General features: G+C 35.4%; 1 protein-coding gene across 1 annotated transcript in view; it reads left to right on the top strand.

Annotated features, from left to right (window-relative positions):
• Positions 1-16,364, top strand: part of PPFIA2 (PPFI scaffold protein A2) — a 332,013-nt gene that overhangs the window by 160,669 nt on the left and 154,980 nt on the right. The window contains exon 3 of the mRNA XM_086749863.1: positions 9,979-10,041. Within this exon, the coding sequence (XP_086605989.1) occupies positions 9,979-10,041 (63 nt within the window). The remainder of the gene's footprint in view (positions 1-9,978; positions 10,042-16,364) is intronic.

The raw sequence follows: 16,364 nt of genomic DNA, 5'->3' as shown, positions 1-16,364 counted from the left end.
ACATAACATACAGATAAAATAATATGATAATTTACTCCGTTGTTACAGTTGCCAACTTTTCAGTGACAAGATCATGTAAAATTTTGATTTTTCAAAAATAAATTTTGGAAAGCTGTACTTTTTTTTTTCCTAGCCCCACAATAATGTTCATCAAATTCTATTTTTTATTAAAATCACAAAATGCTGTTAGTGTTCTTCTCAGATCCTCCTGGTTTAAATTTGCATTTTTACACTAATCAACAAAATATCTCTGTTTTGAAAACTAGATTCTGTATATTTTATGTATACATTTGTCTATATCTGCAGTTGTCATGTACTTAAAAAGATTGCTTTTGTCTGGATCTGCAGTCTTTCATGTTGCTGTGTGGGTGAGTCTGAGAAAAAATATAGCCAATATTTATCCAGTGATGCTTTCATGCTAATTCTTTGGCTGTTTGAGTATGTGGTAAGTGTTGCCAGGGTAATGTTTTACTCTTTTTATTATATTCTTTTCATTGAAGTCAGTGAAGTGTATGTTCTTGAATTTAGCATTTTAAGTTGTGCTATAGTGTCAGTTTTATACGGTCATGATAATTATTGTTATACTTTAAAATCCTGGTGCTTAGCAAGGTAGAATAGGTAGAGAAGTAAGATCACAGGTTTTAGGAAACCTTTCCTTCCCTGGGCCGCTCCTTTGTTGCTGCTGCGGTATCAGGGACTAGCAGCAGCACAGCAAAGGAAACGAGGCTCACAGACATGGCCAGCTGTCTTGCTCACTTTCCTCAAGTCTCCTGGCATACACACGCTCTAAGTACCTTTGTCATTATTTTCAACAGGTTTTCAACATCCATTTCTATTCATTTTCATTAACAAGATGTAGCTCTTCCAGCATATTCTGTTAGGAAATTTGGCCTGATTTATGCTTTGGGCAGCTGAAAGGAGTATTACATGTGGAGAAAGTAAAGTACTTAAAGAAAAGTTCCCAAGGCTTTTTTTTTCTTGGAGCATTTTAGATTTGGGCTTTCAGTCAGTGCAGTGTAGAGTTAGAAACGCATGTCAAAAATGACAGCTTTTAAAAAGCTTTTGTGAATAAACGTGCTGGTTTAATATGTAAAGACACACAATCCTCATTCAGCTGGTATTCACCTGCAAAGTTTTATATTGAATTTAAATCAAAATTGTTTCAGTTCTTTCCTTTATAATTAGAATTTAATTTCATTTTTTAATGTCCTCTTCTTAATAATGCTTTTCATGAAAGCTTTTGTGCAAAGACTAGGTAATGTCCTTCAAATGTAGAAATCTACGTTTGAGCTATAGTTAATGGAGAGGAATAACCAGTTTTATGTGCATTTCCTCCTAGAACAGGTCCTGACATAGGCCAGATAAATTTTGGTTTTGTTTTGATGGTGTAGGTTTTGGGGGTATGGGCTTTCTTAACTCCTTGGACTCTGTTGATGAGCACATTATTTCCCTGCCCTTGTACAACACAAGATTAAACTATATTTGAGAGCTAATGGAAATAATCTTTCATTTTCAATCATATAGATAAAATATATTACTTTTCAGATTCTTTCAGGAAACAGTAAAAAAGAGGCTTCTGTTTTGTTCCTTCTGTTCCTCACTGACAGCTTCTTTGTTATTTTCAGTGGAAGTGCCTTCACCTCCTCTCCACTGATATCCTGCACCTTTGGACTGAGTTTCCAAGGTGTGATTTCACTGCCTCCATCTGCCACCACTCATGGCTTTTTCAAATGACATTAATGTGAAGCTGAACTGATTTCTGACATCTGGCTGTTGCCCAAAGGGCTATGAACAGCTGAGAAAAAAAAAAATGAAGTCTTGGTAATTTTTCTTTGCTGCTGCTTGGCAACGTCGTAAGCAGCCTCAGTTCCCGAAACTGTGTGTGAATCATGAATGTATCACTGCACTGCTATGTACTTCTGTGGTATTTGGATGTCTTTTGGTATCTCAGAGGATTGGGAGGCAGTCTTGAAATGCAAAGAAAAATACTGCTGCTGAAGTCTGTGACTTAGGCTTCTATACTCACCAAGAAAAGCAAATAAAGCAAAAACAGCAAAGTGCATCCAGCCAATATACATGTATCCCAAGCGTGCATTGTTTACACACACATGAAATGTTTCCTTCTGCCTGCTTTCAGAGAAGAAAAATTTTCAGAGCTATACTCACACAGTGCCTAGCAAACATGGTGGCAACTTATAATATAAATTACTTTAAATAGTAATTGCTGTAGGACAGCAGGAATGCATGTGAAGGCCCTGACCTATTCAGGACCTGCAGAGTGTTGTACAGTCGTCAGTGAGTCAGGGAGGGAGAGAGCCAAATTTTTTGGAAGCTGTCCCAGCAGAGTAGCATTAAATCCCCCAGGAATTAGCTCTATCATGTGGCTGTCCCACTTGTATCTTCAAGAGCAAGCTGTACTTTTTCAGCAATGTCTTCTCTAGAAGGATAAACATTTAAAACAAACCACCAAACTAAGAACAGTTCTACCAAAACACTTTGCAGACTGCAGATATCTATGTATCTATACATGTTTTTCTCTGAGGGAGCAGACTGTGAGAAAAATCAGTGTGAATGGTGTTAGCCATATTTACTAGGCTTGTAGAATGAGGTTATAGTTATAAAAGTGATACTTGTATAAAAATAGAAAATAGAATATGAAATTCTTTTCATGGAGTCTAGGATTTACACTTGTAATCTCAGCAGACCTGTTGTTGCTGGAATTAGAATTGCCAGAGCTTTAATCAAAAAACCTCCTTCCTCTTGCACCATCAGGCAACAGAGTGAGTGGTTTTATGTACTTTACATTTTCTTCTTTACCTTTCTCCAACTCTGTCATTTTAAAAACATAGATTTTTCTATTCTCCAAAGAATGATAGAGCAGAAATAAATTGTTTTAATCACTATGTAGCCAAATGACAAAGGGGAAATAATCATAAATGAAAAGGAACACTTTCTTTGTTGTAGATAACTTTCCAAAACTCATTTAAATCAAAGATGGGGAGAGGGAAGAAAGTAAATGTTCTTTAAAATCCTTTTCATATAGTATTTTCTCAGATAATGTTAAAAAATATCTGTCTTAGTAGAAATTACCAATGATGTGATGATATCTAAGACTGAAGCTTGTTGTTTGAGAGGCTGCTAATCGCATATTCTTGCTATACCAAGACAACTTTCGGTTAAATACTCCATTTGTGCGTGCTTATTGTATTTTACTGTGCAGTCACATCCTTCACACTTAAAATTTAATGAACCATCCAAGAAGTGTTAAATGTGGCTTTTCCTATATCCTCCATCCCTGATCTGTGTTGTGCAGTCTGGGATGGAGGATGCAGAGCCAAAGTCAACTTCGCCCTTGGTTTGTCCCTGTAGTGGCTGAAGCAGTTTTCTCCACTAACTCACCCTAGGTTTGTGCAGGTCTCCTGACACAGCCGTGCTGAACATAGCAGTGTGGTGGGGGCACAGTCAGTCCTTTGTGACTGGCCTCCCTGGCCACAGAGGATGGACTGCGTCTAGTAATTTCGTTTTCATCCTGCACCATGGGACTAAGTTCAGGGAAGACATTATGTCCCTTTTCCTTTGTAAGAGGAGTAAACCAGTAGTTTTCCACTTTACTGTCTGAAGAGAGAACTTCTCCTCATTACCTCATATGCCTTCTCTTATTTTTCCTAGGAGTTGTCATTGGTCTACATTTTAAATCTGACATATTGGGGATTCATAAACCACCATAGCGTGGACAGTAGAAGCTCATGTGACACATGTGACAAAGCAGGCAATGACTTGCAGAGAGGATACAGGAGGAAGTTCCCAGACAGATTTAAGAAACTTTAAATTAAGACAAGTTGTATTGTTACACTGTTATGACTTTTTTGAATGTGAAGCATATGGGGTATAAACCATATGAAGTATGGTACCATCATACCATAAAGTGTGAAGTATAAACCATGGTTCAGTAGGCATGGTGGTGTTAGGTTGATAGTTGAACTTGATGATCTTGGAAGTCTTTTCCAACCTTAAAGATTCTATGATTCTGTTACTGAAGCTTAGCTATCTATCATTACAATTTCCAGATAGACTTATCTTGAAGACAATTTTGGAAGGATCAATTTGCAGTTGGTCAAAGTAGTTCAGTCTATAGTCTGATGATTTGACTTGGTGAGGATATTTCAACTGATTAGGCACAGCACAAATTCTTTTATGTACATGTATGTACAGTTAAATGATAAACATGTGTTAAGTGCCTTTGAAGAGTACCCGAACTCATACTTTCCTACATCAATACACAAGCCAGGAATAGAAAAACACAAATCTCTTCTCTTAAGATGTAATTAGCTTGTCCTCAACGTTGATATTTGAGAATTTATAGTGGTGGGATTTTTCTTTTTTATGGTTTTCCCATCATGAGAACACTTACCTAGTCATGAAGCGTTTAAATCAAAAGTACAAGTTTGGCTTCTTCAGGGAAAGATATTCACAAAATTCTGACAATTAGGCAAGGAAATATTTTTTGTTTTTGACTAAGAACTATTCAGACAGTTCCTTTCTAGACTCTTTATTAACTAAATTTTTAATGATGGAATATATGCCTGAATTATTTCTGTGCCTTGATACAACATAGGGGAATGATCTTGAGTTATTTTAGTAGCTATATGAACTCAGACTCTGCTTCTGTAATCAGTGTTCTGAATCTTTATTTGCTATAATAAATTTATCCTAAGTTCAATACATTTAAATCAGTATTTTATAGTGTAAGTATAGGAGCTTATTTTAACTACGGTGATTTTCTGCTTTCACATCTCGAAAGATTTTTAAAATGATTAATCAAAAATTAATTAGACAGTTCAGTCACTGTGATACAGGTAAAAAAATAAATATGAATCTTATAAACTCTTTAAAATGCTAACTTAATGATTACTTTACTTTACATTATCACGTAATAGTGCTGTGGGAAGATTACTATACAGACTGTAAAGTCTGTCTTTCTACATACTAGGTTTTAAGGGCTAGATCTTACAAATTTTTGCATGTCAATTTAACTCTGCAGTGATAACAAGTTCCCTGTAGCTCAGTGGGAATACCCCCATGTACAAAGTCAAGTGTGTATAGGTCAATGTACATACCAGAGAGCTACTATTTATATAGATGGTTGTAGAGGATGGGTTTTGTTACTTCATTTACTATTTTTATGCAGGTTATCATTGTCAAGCATATAATAATTATTAATTTATGTATAGTGTGTGTACATATATATATGTGGGTGGATACAGACGTGTATATATGTACAATAGATATCATATCTTAGAATAATAGAATAGTTTGAGTTGGAAGGGACCTTCAAAGGTCATCTAGTCCAACCCCCCCGCAAGGAGCAGGGACATCTCCAACCAGATCAGGTTGCTCAGAGCCCCATCCAACCTGGCCTTGAATGTTTCCAGGGATGGGGCATCCACCACCTCTCTGGACAATCTTTTCCAGTGTTTCATCACCCAGATTGTAAAAAATATCTTCCTTATATCTAGTCTGAATCTATCTTTTTTTAGTTTAAAAGTGTTACCCCTTATTTTGTCACTACAGCCTCTGCTGCAAAGTCTGTCCCCTTCTTTCTTAGAAGCCCCCTTTAATTATTGAAAGACCACAATAGGGTCTCCCTGGAGCCTTCTCTTCTCCAGGCTAAACGTCCTTAGATACTTTTTTATATATATGGCAGCTTATATATGCAAAATTATTTTACATTTATACGTATACACACACGCACAGATTAGTGAAAAGGTTATTGTTGACGGATTTGTTGAATGTTTTTAAAGAAAATATTGAACATTGTTTTCTAGCACAAATGTTAAAAGAAGTTACAGTGACTTTGTTTAATTTAGATATATTAAGAGGTCAAACTGTTTTTTCAGGGATCACTACGTATTCCCATAGAAGAAATAGCTGTGAGATTTCACAGATTTTACTGAGAACTTGCATGATGTGCAAGACTCACACAGGCTACATTCCAGTGTTAGGGACAAATTGTGATTTTGCTGTCTACTCAGAAGAGTGTTTTACTGAGATTTAAGTATTAATTTTAGTTATATTCCTTTTTTCAATTTGAGATACCGATGCTAATATTTAATTAACAGAAAAGCAGAGTTTCAATGCATCAGCTTGCTGGGCTCATTTTCCAAAATAAGTACCAATTTCTTTAGTCAGTTAAGTCCTCCACTTGAGTAGTCAGAAGAGATTCAAATGCATCCATCCTTTACAATTTTTGTCCTGCCTAGTTATATGTCTGTTACACTAAGGAGTGTCCTCCTCAACAGATCTGTGTTGCATGGTCTACCTTCCAACTTCTTTTTCACCCAAAAGTCTACCTTGCAAGTGGGCTGTGAGTCTGAGCCACCTGGTGGCATTCAGCTTTCCTGGTGTGTCTTAAACTATTGGGCTCTAACATGTCCCAGAGGCTGCAGTCAACTCTTATCTAAAAGCATGCTGCATATGTCTGACAAGTTTGGTCTTCATTGCTGCATTGCTCCCTAAGGCAGCTGTTACAGACATTTTTAAGACTTAAAGCCTGCCAGTGGATCTCTGAAGAGGCTGGAGAAGAGCAGTGACATGTCGTTTGTTCGTAATGCTGTTGGCAATGAGGTGAGACCTGAAATCACTTGTTGGTTTTCACAGACTTAATATATCCAGAGCAAGCCCCAAGAGCTTAAAACTTTTCCATTATTTGAAACTTCAGGCAAGTGCAGAGTTGTCCCTAGAAGTATTGTCAAGATTAAAATTATCTCCAGATTGTCTAAGGATAGAATGAGTAAGGTGGTAAATCTTAACATCCTTTATCCTTTGATCCTTTCTGTTGCAGGAGCTCTCTGTCTTTCTCAATTTATAGATACCAAATCTAGCATAATGAAAACCCTATGTGCTGTAACACCAAAGAATATTTAGTATTGAAAAATAGTAGAATCATAGCATAACTTAGGTTGGAAGTGATCTCTGGAGGTCATCTAGTCCATGCATGGCTAACTTTGTAACTAGATCAGGTGTCCCGGGGTCCTGTCCAGTCAAGTTTTGAAATGGTCTTCTGTAAACGAGAACATGTTGGTGGGATAATGGTTACAGACAGATATTCAGTATGCAATCTGTGAATTTTAAATATACCTTTGAGATTATTAAAGTACCCTTTGCCAGTATCTAGATGTCACACTTCTCTTTCTCTTCAGAACAGGCAATGTTAATGGCACCTGAGAATGTATTTTGTCACTGTGAATTCACATGATAACTTCTCAAAGTTAGTAGAACAGACTCATACTATCAAAAATATCGCATATATCTGCTGTATCTATGGTGAACCATGATATGTCGTAATGACCTTATGGTCTTCAATTTTAACACAGGATGTTTGTTTTGTAGCATTACTTCTAGTCCAGCTCACACTTAAAAAAAAAAAAAAACCCACCAAAAAACCAAACCAACGGAGTGTGCATTAGTGTATATTTGTGTACGTGTATATATCAGTACAGTATAGATTAAACTTATTTCATTTTGAGTTGAAGGTATTGGTTGTTGAAGTAATCGTGTGACATGTGTGGGATATTACATGGAACAGGCTTCACTACAGGATAGGCTTAGCTGAAGCCACTTTCCTAGTCTAGGTGCAGAGAATAGGCAGTGAATTCCACTATGAAATATAAACTTCTTGAAATATTGTACCTATATACTGTGGAAGTGTTCTTTTTTCATTTTGTCTTGGTTTTTTGTTTTTTTTTTTCTCCAACTACTAAAGTAACAAATCGAATACTTTCTACAGGAATGGCTTTAGAGAGTAGGTAATGGGTCTATTCCTTTTGGACTTTTTAGAGTCATAGAATCATAGAATGGTTTGGGTTGGAAGGGAGCTTCCAACCCAAGAGGGAAGAGGGAGACAACTGTTTACAAAATAATTTTTAAAATCAGGCTAAAGTTACTCAGAGTTTATTGCTGTTAGCAGCGACAGACAGCAAAGATTAATTAGTTAACAGAGCTCAGATGCAGCAGTCAAAAGTACACAGTAGACCTACCTTTTCACATGAAAGTGCAAAATTATCAGAAAACATCATATATGAGATGTACCTTAATTAAAAATAGGCAAAAATGTGTGAACTATTTACATAATTAATCCAAGTGCATTTGTTTCAATGCTTTTTAGTAGTTGTGTATGTTTAAACATTGAGATTAAATTTAATAAGCATTAAACCATCATTAAAGATGTGTGAGACAAATAGTGAATGGATAACATTTATAATGTGTATGTTTTCTTGTGCTGAGATATTGTTTATTTAAAACAGTGTCATGCTGACATAATGTGAGCTGTGTTTTCCTGACCAGTTTCTGGAGCAACAATGGTGTTAAAGATCCATCTAAGCATGATGCAAAAATTGACCATGAAGTTGCTTTGCATGGAAATGTTCTTTTCAAAAGTAGGTGCTTTGTATGAAGTTAAATCTCCCTTCAAAATACAATTTAAAAAAGCATTATAAAATTTTTTTCAAATACTCAAGCATGTAAATCTGAAGAAGGGAAATCTGACACAAGCGAGTTAAGAACTTGCCAGCATATATGGAGAATTTTGCTTGAAATTAAAGATTTACTCTTTTTATTACCACTAGTAGCATAATTCTCCTTTAAAATACTGAAAGTATAAAACTATTTCAAATATTTTAAAAGTGTTAAAAATCACAATGTGAAGTTCATTGGCAGTATGTGGTTTGTAGATAGATGAACATGAATACGTGCCTGTGGCTGTTCTTAAATATATTGATAATGTGCACATTTTTGTTTCCTGCAAAAGTAAGTCATAATACACAGTCAAGCTTAAGTTCCTCATAAATTATAACAGTAAATCATTATAAAACACATCTTGCAATATGTTGTATTTTCCAAATGTTATATTGTGCTATTGAAATACTTGAATCAAAAAATACTGTCTTTTTGTCAGTTCTGAATACCAGGTTTACTAAATTGAGTTGGTAAATAGTCACAGAAATGAAAGTTAGATTACTATTTACTTTGAGAGATGATGAAGCTCAACCATGATTACCATGAACATTGTATGTATTGTTACATGTGCTCTCAACAATGGAAATAAATTGTTTAGAGGTTTAGTCTAGAAATGGTTTATTGTTTTGGTTTTTTTTTTAAATGACATTCAGGATAGACTGAACCAGTGGTTGAAAAAGTTCTTTCCAAACTTTTTGAAAATACTGTTAATTTCCTCTGAAGTAAATATTGAGATCTGAAGAAATGTCATCTGGTCAGATTGCCTACTAGTCGGGGCCTCTCAAAGAAGAATGTTGTATGTTGAGCTCTGCAAAAATAAATGAAAAAGTCATGAAAAAGGAGGAAAAATAGCATTCAGTGCTAAAATATATTCCCCAGATAGCTGAAGGGACTTCCAGATTTTTAACTGCACACAGTTTTTTCCGTACTATTTTTCCACTCTTATGATTATTTGATGTACCAGTGAAGACAGAGACAGCATGAAAAATTTATCAATTTAATAGGTAAATTCTACCTAATAATTTAATATGTTTACTTCTTTTGATGTCTTTCCATAAGATGTTTTATGGGGAGAAGATCCTACGTTCTTCAAACCTCACAAACAGGTAAACATCTGGCTTTATGCAGAGACCTCAGATTAAAGTTAGCTGTGGAACTATGGTTATTTCTCTGTAGTTATCTGACTGTTTGACAGTGCTTCAGAGTTCACTTCTGTGAAAACAGTACAGAACACTGAAGTAACTCACTATTTGGTACTTCTTGGCACCTCATAAGCCAGGAGATGTAACAATACTTTCATTTTTTTTGTGTGAATTTCAGTTGAGCCACATTTTTGTTCTCTCAGATCAGCTTGCTTGAATGATAATAACATTCATCTTGCTAGCATGGTGTAATTTAAATATACTGTAGCACTGTACGAAATTCTGTTCCATTCAGCAGAATCTCTGTTGCCCCCTTTTTCAGATGACGGTTGCTGCTGGTACGAGCATTGAGAATAACATTCAAAGGACCATATCCTGCCCTAATGTATGTGCAAAATATCTTGGATTTCTGTGTAATTTAAATTCAAAGCCTCCTTATGTGTATTTGATATTTTGTTGCCTGCAGAAGCTTATGTGTCTTGAGGTTACTTCACATTATATATTTCAGGACCAATGAATATTGTACTACAAGTGAGGTCTCAACCTATCAAAATTACTGAATTACTGTCACTTTTTTTTCTGTATGGTTTGATGGTACAGCTAAATAAAGACGATGATAATATATTCACAATTCCTTCTGCATTTACCTTGCTTCCCACCCAGCTCAATGCTCCTGTCATTTGAAATCAATAGAACAGCAATAAGCAAAATGAGGAAAGCAATGAAAGGCTAGATTTATTCTACTTAAACTTGTTCTAAATTGGATTTTGATATAAAGATGTATAATGCTAAATTTGGAACATAATTACATTTTTCTTGTTTAAACAAATATATCTATCCCATGACTTAAAATAGAAGAAGGGAGGAATTACTATTGCTTATGAAAGGTAGAATAAGAAATCTATTTTATTAACAGAAGAAACAAATTATTCACTTGTAGTATAATAGGTCATTTATCTTTTTTTTTTTTTTTGTAAAACTATTCAGATAATGGAAAGTCACTGGGCCAAAACTGAACTCTTATAAATTAATGGGGAGACATAAATGAGAATTTGGGATGTACAACTGAGAAAAGACTGGTTCTGTGTTATATAGAAGTTATTTTTATCATGTAATTTCTTAAATATTTTTTTTCAGCTAAAGATTATCATGTTTATAGGGGAACTGTCAGAAGGAATTCTGGATAAACATTTCCATCAACTTAATTTATTTTAAGATATAACAAATAATCGAAGTACAAGCACAATATACTTAAATAACTAATAGCTAAGAGAAAAAATACTGTGATTTAGTATTTTCAAGAAGTTAGCTTGTCCTCACTACCTGGGAAAAAAAAAATCAGCATCTTAAAACAGTCTTTTCTGAAAAGTCTATGCTTTTAAGGGAACATAGAGAAAATCTTTACACTGAATTCTTAGAAGAAACTGCATCTGACTACTTGAATCATTGTGGATTTCTGAATACATTCCTTGGATAGACCAGTATTATAAATTCTGGATTATGATTTGTACTATTTGATTCCAGTTTCACACTTGTGTCTATGCAGGGGAAAAAAAACTTCCTCAGTACATAATGTGTGATTAATCTCCAACCTCTTCTGGATTTTCAACATGACTTTAGCTTGTCTGAGGCAATTTTTAGTATTCCAGTCTGCAAATACTACCATTTTTAATGGAAGACAGTAATATGAAAGATAATGCAGGATTTCAGATTTAGTTACAGAAGTCCATACTATTACTTCAAAATTGTTTGGGCTCTTTCAGTTTGTTTTCTTTTTTTTTTTTTTGAAAAGTACATTAAGATAGGCTCTAAACAGATGCTTTCTTAAAATAATGAAATAAACCAACAACTCAGAGGTTACCTTTTATTACTTGGGTTATATCCGTTACCACTAAAAGCAGTAAGCAATTCATTAACTGCTATCGAAACAAGAGTATCCATATTCTGAAAATCATAGAATTGTAGAATAGTTAGGGTTGGAAGGGACCTTCAAAGGTCATCTAGTCCAAACCCCCTGCAAGGAGCAGGGACATCCCTGACCAGATCAGGTTGCTCAGAGCCTCATCCAGTCTGGTCTTGAATGTTTCCAGGGATGAGGCATCAACCACCTCTCTGGGCAACTTGTTCCAGTGTTCCACCACCCTCACTGTAAAAAATATCTTCCTTATATCTAGTCTGAATTCACCTCCCTCTATTTTACAACCATTACCCCTCGTCCTATCACAACAGGCCCTTGTCAAAAGTCCCTCCCCAGTTTTCTTGTAGGCTTCCTTTAGGTACAGAAAGGCTGCAATAAGTTCTCCCCGGAGCCTTCTCGTGTCCAGGCTGAACAGCTGCAACTCTCTCAGCCTGCCCTCATATGAGAGGTGTTCTAGCCCTCTTATCATCTTACTGGCCTTCCTCTGGACTCACCTCAACAGCTCCTTGACCTTCTTATGTTCGGGGCTCCAGAACTGGACGCAGTACTCCAGGTGGGCTCTCATGGTGTAGAGGGGAAGGATCACCTGCCTTGACCTGCTGACCACACTTCTTCTCATGCAGCCCAGGATGCGATTGGCTTTCTGGGCTGCAAGCGCACATTGCTGGCTCATGTTGAGCTTCTCATCCACCAGTACACCCAGGTCCTTCTCCTCAGGGTTGCTCTCAATCCGTTCTCCACTCAGCCTGTATGTGTGCTTGCCATTGCCCTGACTCATGTGCAGGACCTTGTACTTGGCCTTATTGAACTTCATGAGGTTTGCATTGGCCCATCTCTGCAGCCTATAAAGGTCCCTCTGGATGATATCTCTTCCCTCCAGCGTGTCGACTGCACCACAGTCAGTGGTGTCATCAACAAACTTGCTGAGGGTGCACTCTATCCCACTGTCCAATGTCACTGACAAAGCTGTTAAACAGGGCTGATCCCAATACTGAACCCTGAGGAACACCACTTGCTATTCTTGCCTTTAGAGATCACAGGAGCTGTCATTGTAAACTACAGTTCTTAATTATCCCCCATTTTTAATTTTGTTCCTTCTCTTTGGACTTCTGTGAGGATTTTTTTTTCTCGAAAAATAAATATATCAACCTCCACTAGGAAGGGGATAAAGTTTAGAATTCATTAAATGCTCTGCTAACTCCACCTCCTGATTTTCCTGTCTAAAGTTCCATGTTGAATTTAATGTTTTTGTCTCTGCTCTAGAGACAGTGGAATCTAGAGTCAGTCTCACTTGTTGGCTCTCTGAAGGTATCAGTCTTTCTCCAGTGAAAGAGAAAGACTCTTCTAAAATGAAGACCTAAAAGGCCATCTTGGTTTAGATACCTTGCTTATAGGTGATTAAATAATTAATTTACCTTTGTAAGTAATACAAACCCTGTTTTCCCAATATAAGATGATATTTAAGACAAGAATTACTATACCAAACTGTAGCCTCCTAAAAGCCTGGTGTTCAATAAAGCTAGGGTGTAGTGGCTTTCAATGAAGAAAACAAGGTATACCATTTGAAGAATCATCCCCTCTTAAGACAGGTGAATAGCTTAGCCTAGACATTAAAGACCCTTCTCAAAGTTGAACTTGGAAAAAGAATGTAATTCCTGTGTAGATAACAGTGAAAAATCTTGCAATTCCGTTGAAAGACTAGGCTTGAATATTTTCCTCTGAAATCTCTCCATGAACTGAAAAGAATTCTTAAATAGTCTTCAATAAAAAAAAAGTTAGTTCCCACTCTAGATTTCACATGTAGTATAAATGCACTAAAAACTTTCATGTTTAAAACTACTGTTTATTTCCTCCCCAAGGGAAAATAACACCGCTCAGTCACAAAGGATGTGAAACAAGCTCTTGCCGTTATTCTCTACTTATACCCAAAGTCATTGTCAAGTGGTCACGAGGCCTAATTTTAGATTCTCACTTTATAAATATGTGCAACCAAATTCTTAAGTCTGAAGACTCTTAACAAGGAGATACAGTATTTGTTCTATTTCAGACTTCCAAGTAATTCTCAATGAAAATTTATTTTATGCAGATGCTTCTTTATACCTGAATTCCTCAAATTTCTTTCCAGTTTTATCATATTTTTTAATTTATAATGGCCAGAAGTCCTGTTAGATACCAAAGGATCCTTTTCAGAAACAGAATATAATCCCTACCAACACCTACATGTCATCCAAATGCACAAAACCTTCAGCAAGAGTGAAGAGTGGAAATCTGCACTCACCCTTTCACCCAGCGTCTTGTGGAGTGGATAGAAAGGGAAGGCAGTTCTACTTCACAAGTACTTCTCTTGGCACAAGATCTTCCTGGAGCCTTGTAACAATTGCAGATCCTGCTTCAGTTTAGATAAATACTGTAACTGAAAAGAGTTATCCAAAACGTGATGAATAATTGCAGAGTGATTTATTCATTCCTAAATGCTCTGGTTTCCTAATGGTTGGAAACTCTTTATGTAGCTATTCGTTAATGGATAAAATCTACCTCCTTAGAATTTTTCACAAGTGCACTTTTATATTATGACTGATTGTTCTTATGCTAATTAGGAAAAAAAATGCTAAAGGAATAACTTAATGCATTTTGTGATAGATGAGAAAAAAATCAATTAAATAATTTATTTTATTCACTTTAATTCCAAACCTGCAATTACCTGTGTGAACCATAGTTTTAATAACTGACATTAAGGCTGCTGAATCTACAACTGAAACTGTTTGAATGCATGGTAACCTTTCAATTGTTGGGCTTCATTATTCTGAAATGTTTTCTGGTTTCTTGTAATTACTGTGAATTGCACAACTTTGTATTTCTACCTTTTGTAAAAGGAATAGCTGTGGAGGATGCTCTCAGAAGCATAAAATCTTCAGTCAGTATATACTGCACTGGTTCAGCATTTTAATTACATGGCATTAATTATACAGTTATAATTAATTATAAAACTCAGTTATTTAGTCAAAAAAAGGCCCAGTACATTTGATTCAGCTTTTATAGCTCTTAATCTCAGACCTAAAATGTATTTCTAGAAGTACTCATCTAGAAGCTGAGTTTGAGATGCTAGAACTGTACAGAAAACATAGAATAGATTGTTTATAAGACATATATGCTAAAATATTTTTAAAGGCTTTATTAAGCTTGTGTAACATCTCTTAATCTTATTAATAAGAAATATAAGCAGTTTTTAAAGTATACGGGGTGTATAGTACATCATTTTGCTTAATAGAAATACACTGCAAAGCTTTCAATAAAACTGTAAATCAAAAAGAAACTGCAACATATTTAAAAACTGAGAACTCAGCTGTTACATGATTTTCGAGTTACAATTTTGTGGGCAGTTTCCTACAAATGAAAACGTCTAATTTGAATGCTATTGCCCTGTGAAGTTTACACCTCCACACTCTTCATTATAGGCCTCAATTTACCTTTATTCCCACATAAACTTTCTGTTTTCTATTTCTTCTTGTTATAAATTGTTTACACAACAGAAGCTGAGAGAAGAAATTGATATTATATACGAGAGTAATATGCTAGTGCAGTTTATTCCCTTCTCTTACATATTGTTTATTGGGATAATAAGAGGCACTTAACTGCTAGGTTTGGTGTTTTTCATGTAAGATATCCCAGATTTTGACTGCATCTATATATATATATGTGTATTATTTTTATAGATTAGTCTCTAAAGAACCACTACAATTGCTGTATACTTTGAAAACACTGTTTCTAGATGAGAAGTAATTAGTGTAGATGTACCCTTAAAGTATACATGTGTTGTAATATCCCTGGATGGACATTAATGATGAATACAGAGTCATTTAGATGGAACAGTCTGTCATACTTTGATACCTCAATGCCATTACTTGATGGCTGGAAACAGTGCAAGCTAATGTTCAGAACAAAGACAGGACACTTTGTACGCAGATTCAGTTGCTGTGGTTGCATGACCTTGAGGTTCTGCAAAATGGCAGTATTAATGCTCCATTTCTTACAGGTCTTTAAGTCTACAGTAAAAATGTAAACAGCAAAATACAAAAGAAAACAGTAGCAGGTATTAAACATGCTGTGTTTTCTTCATTTGAAACAGCAGAACTTAAGTCTGTGGTTTTTTAAAACAAAATTGCTTCATATAATAAATGAAAACATATTTCACTGCATATAACTGCAAAGAAAACTAATTATTTAATATTCATCAAGTGCAAAACCGATGCATTTTGTTATTCCACCATCAGCTATGTCACTACTCTTTCATGGAAAAACCGCATTTTTCTGACTAAAGGGATGCATACCTTCAGGAATTCTTCATAGAGCTAGTCACAAGTTTCACAGTAATTAGTTTGAAAATGCAGGGTTTTTTAAAATTCCAGCGTGTGTGGTTCAGGCTATTTTGTTTAGGTGACTGTTTTTATTAATTCCATAGCTTAATGTGTGTAAATTTTTAACATCAATGGTTTTTCTATTATCTTACGGTATTAGAATAAATCTAGAACACATATAGAGACATTTTCTACAGTAGTTCTGTGGGAAAACAACATTTAACTTCTATTTTAATCAAATTCGGCTGTTATTTGTTGTTGTTGTTTTTCATTCATCAGCACTCTTAATTCTTTACACTATTTCAGAAGGTGGTTTGGGAGGGTTACAGTAAGGAGTGAAGAGAGAGAGAGAAAGCTTTGATAATATACAGATGCCTTAAAATACCACTGTATTTATTTTTCTCCCAAATTAGAATGAAACCGTAGTTCGTATGC

Source organism: Chlamydotis macqueenii, chromosome 1, assembly GCF_036417535.1.
Source record: "Chlamydotis macqueenii isolate bChlMac1 chromosome 1, bChlMac1.mat, whole genome shotgun sequence".
NCBI classification, from domain to species: domain Eukaryota; kingdom Metazoa; phylum Chordata; class Aves; order Otidiformes; family Otididae; genus Chlamydotis; species Chlamydotis macqueenii.
Note: the sequence above shows the minus strand (reverse complement) of the source record. Positions and strands in the feature narration are given on the sequence as shown.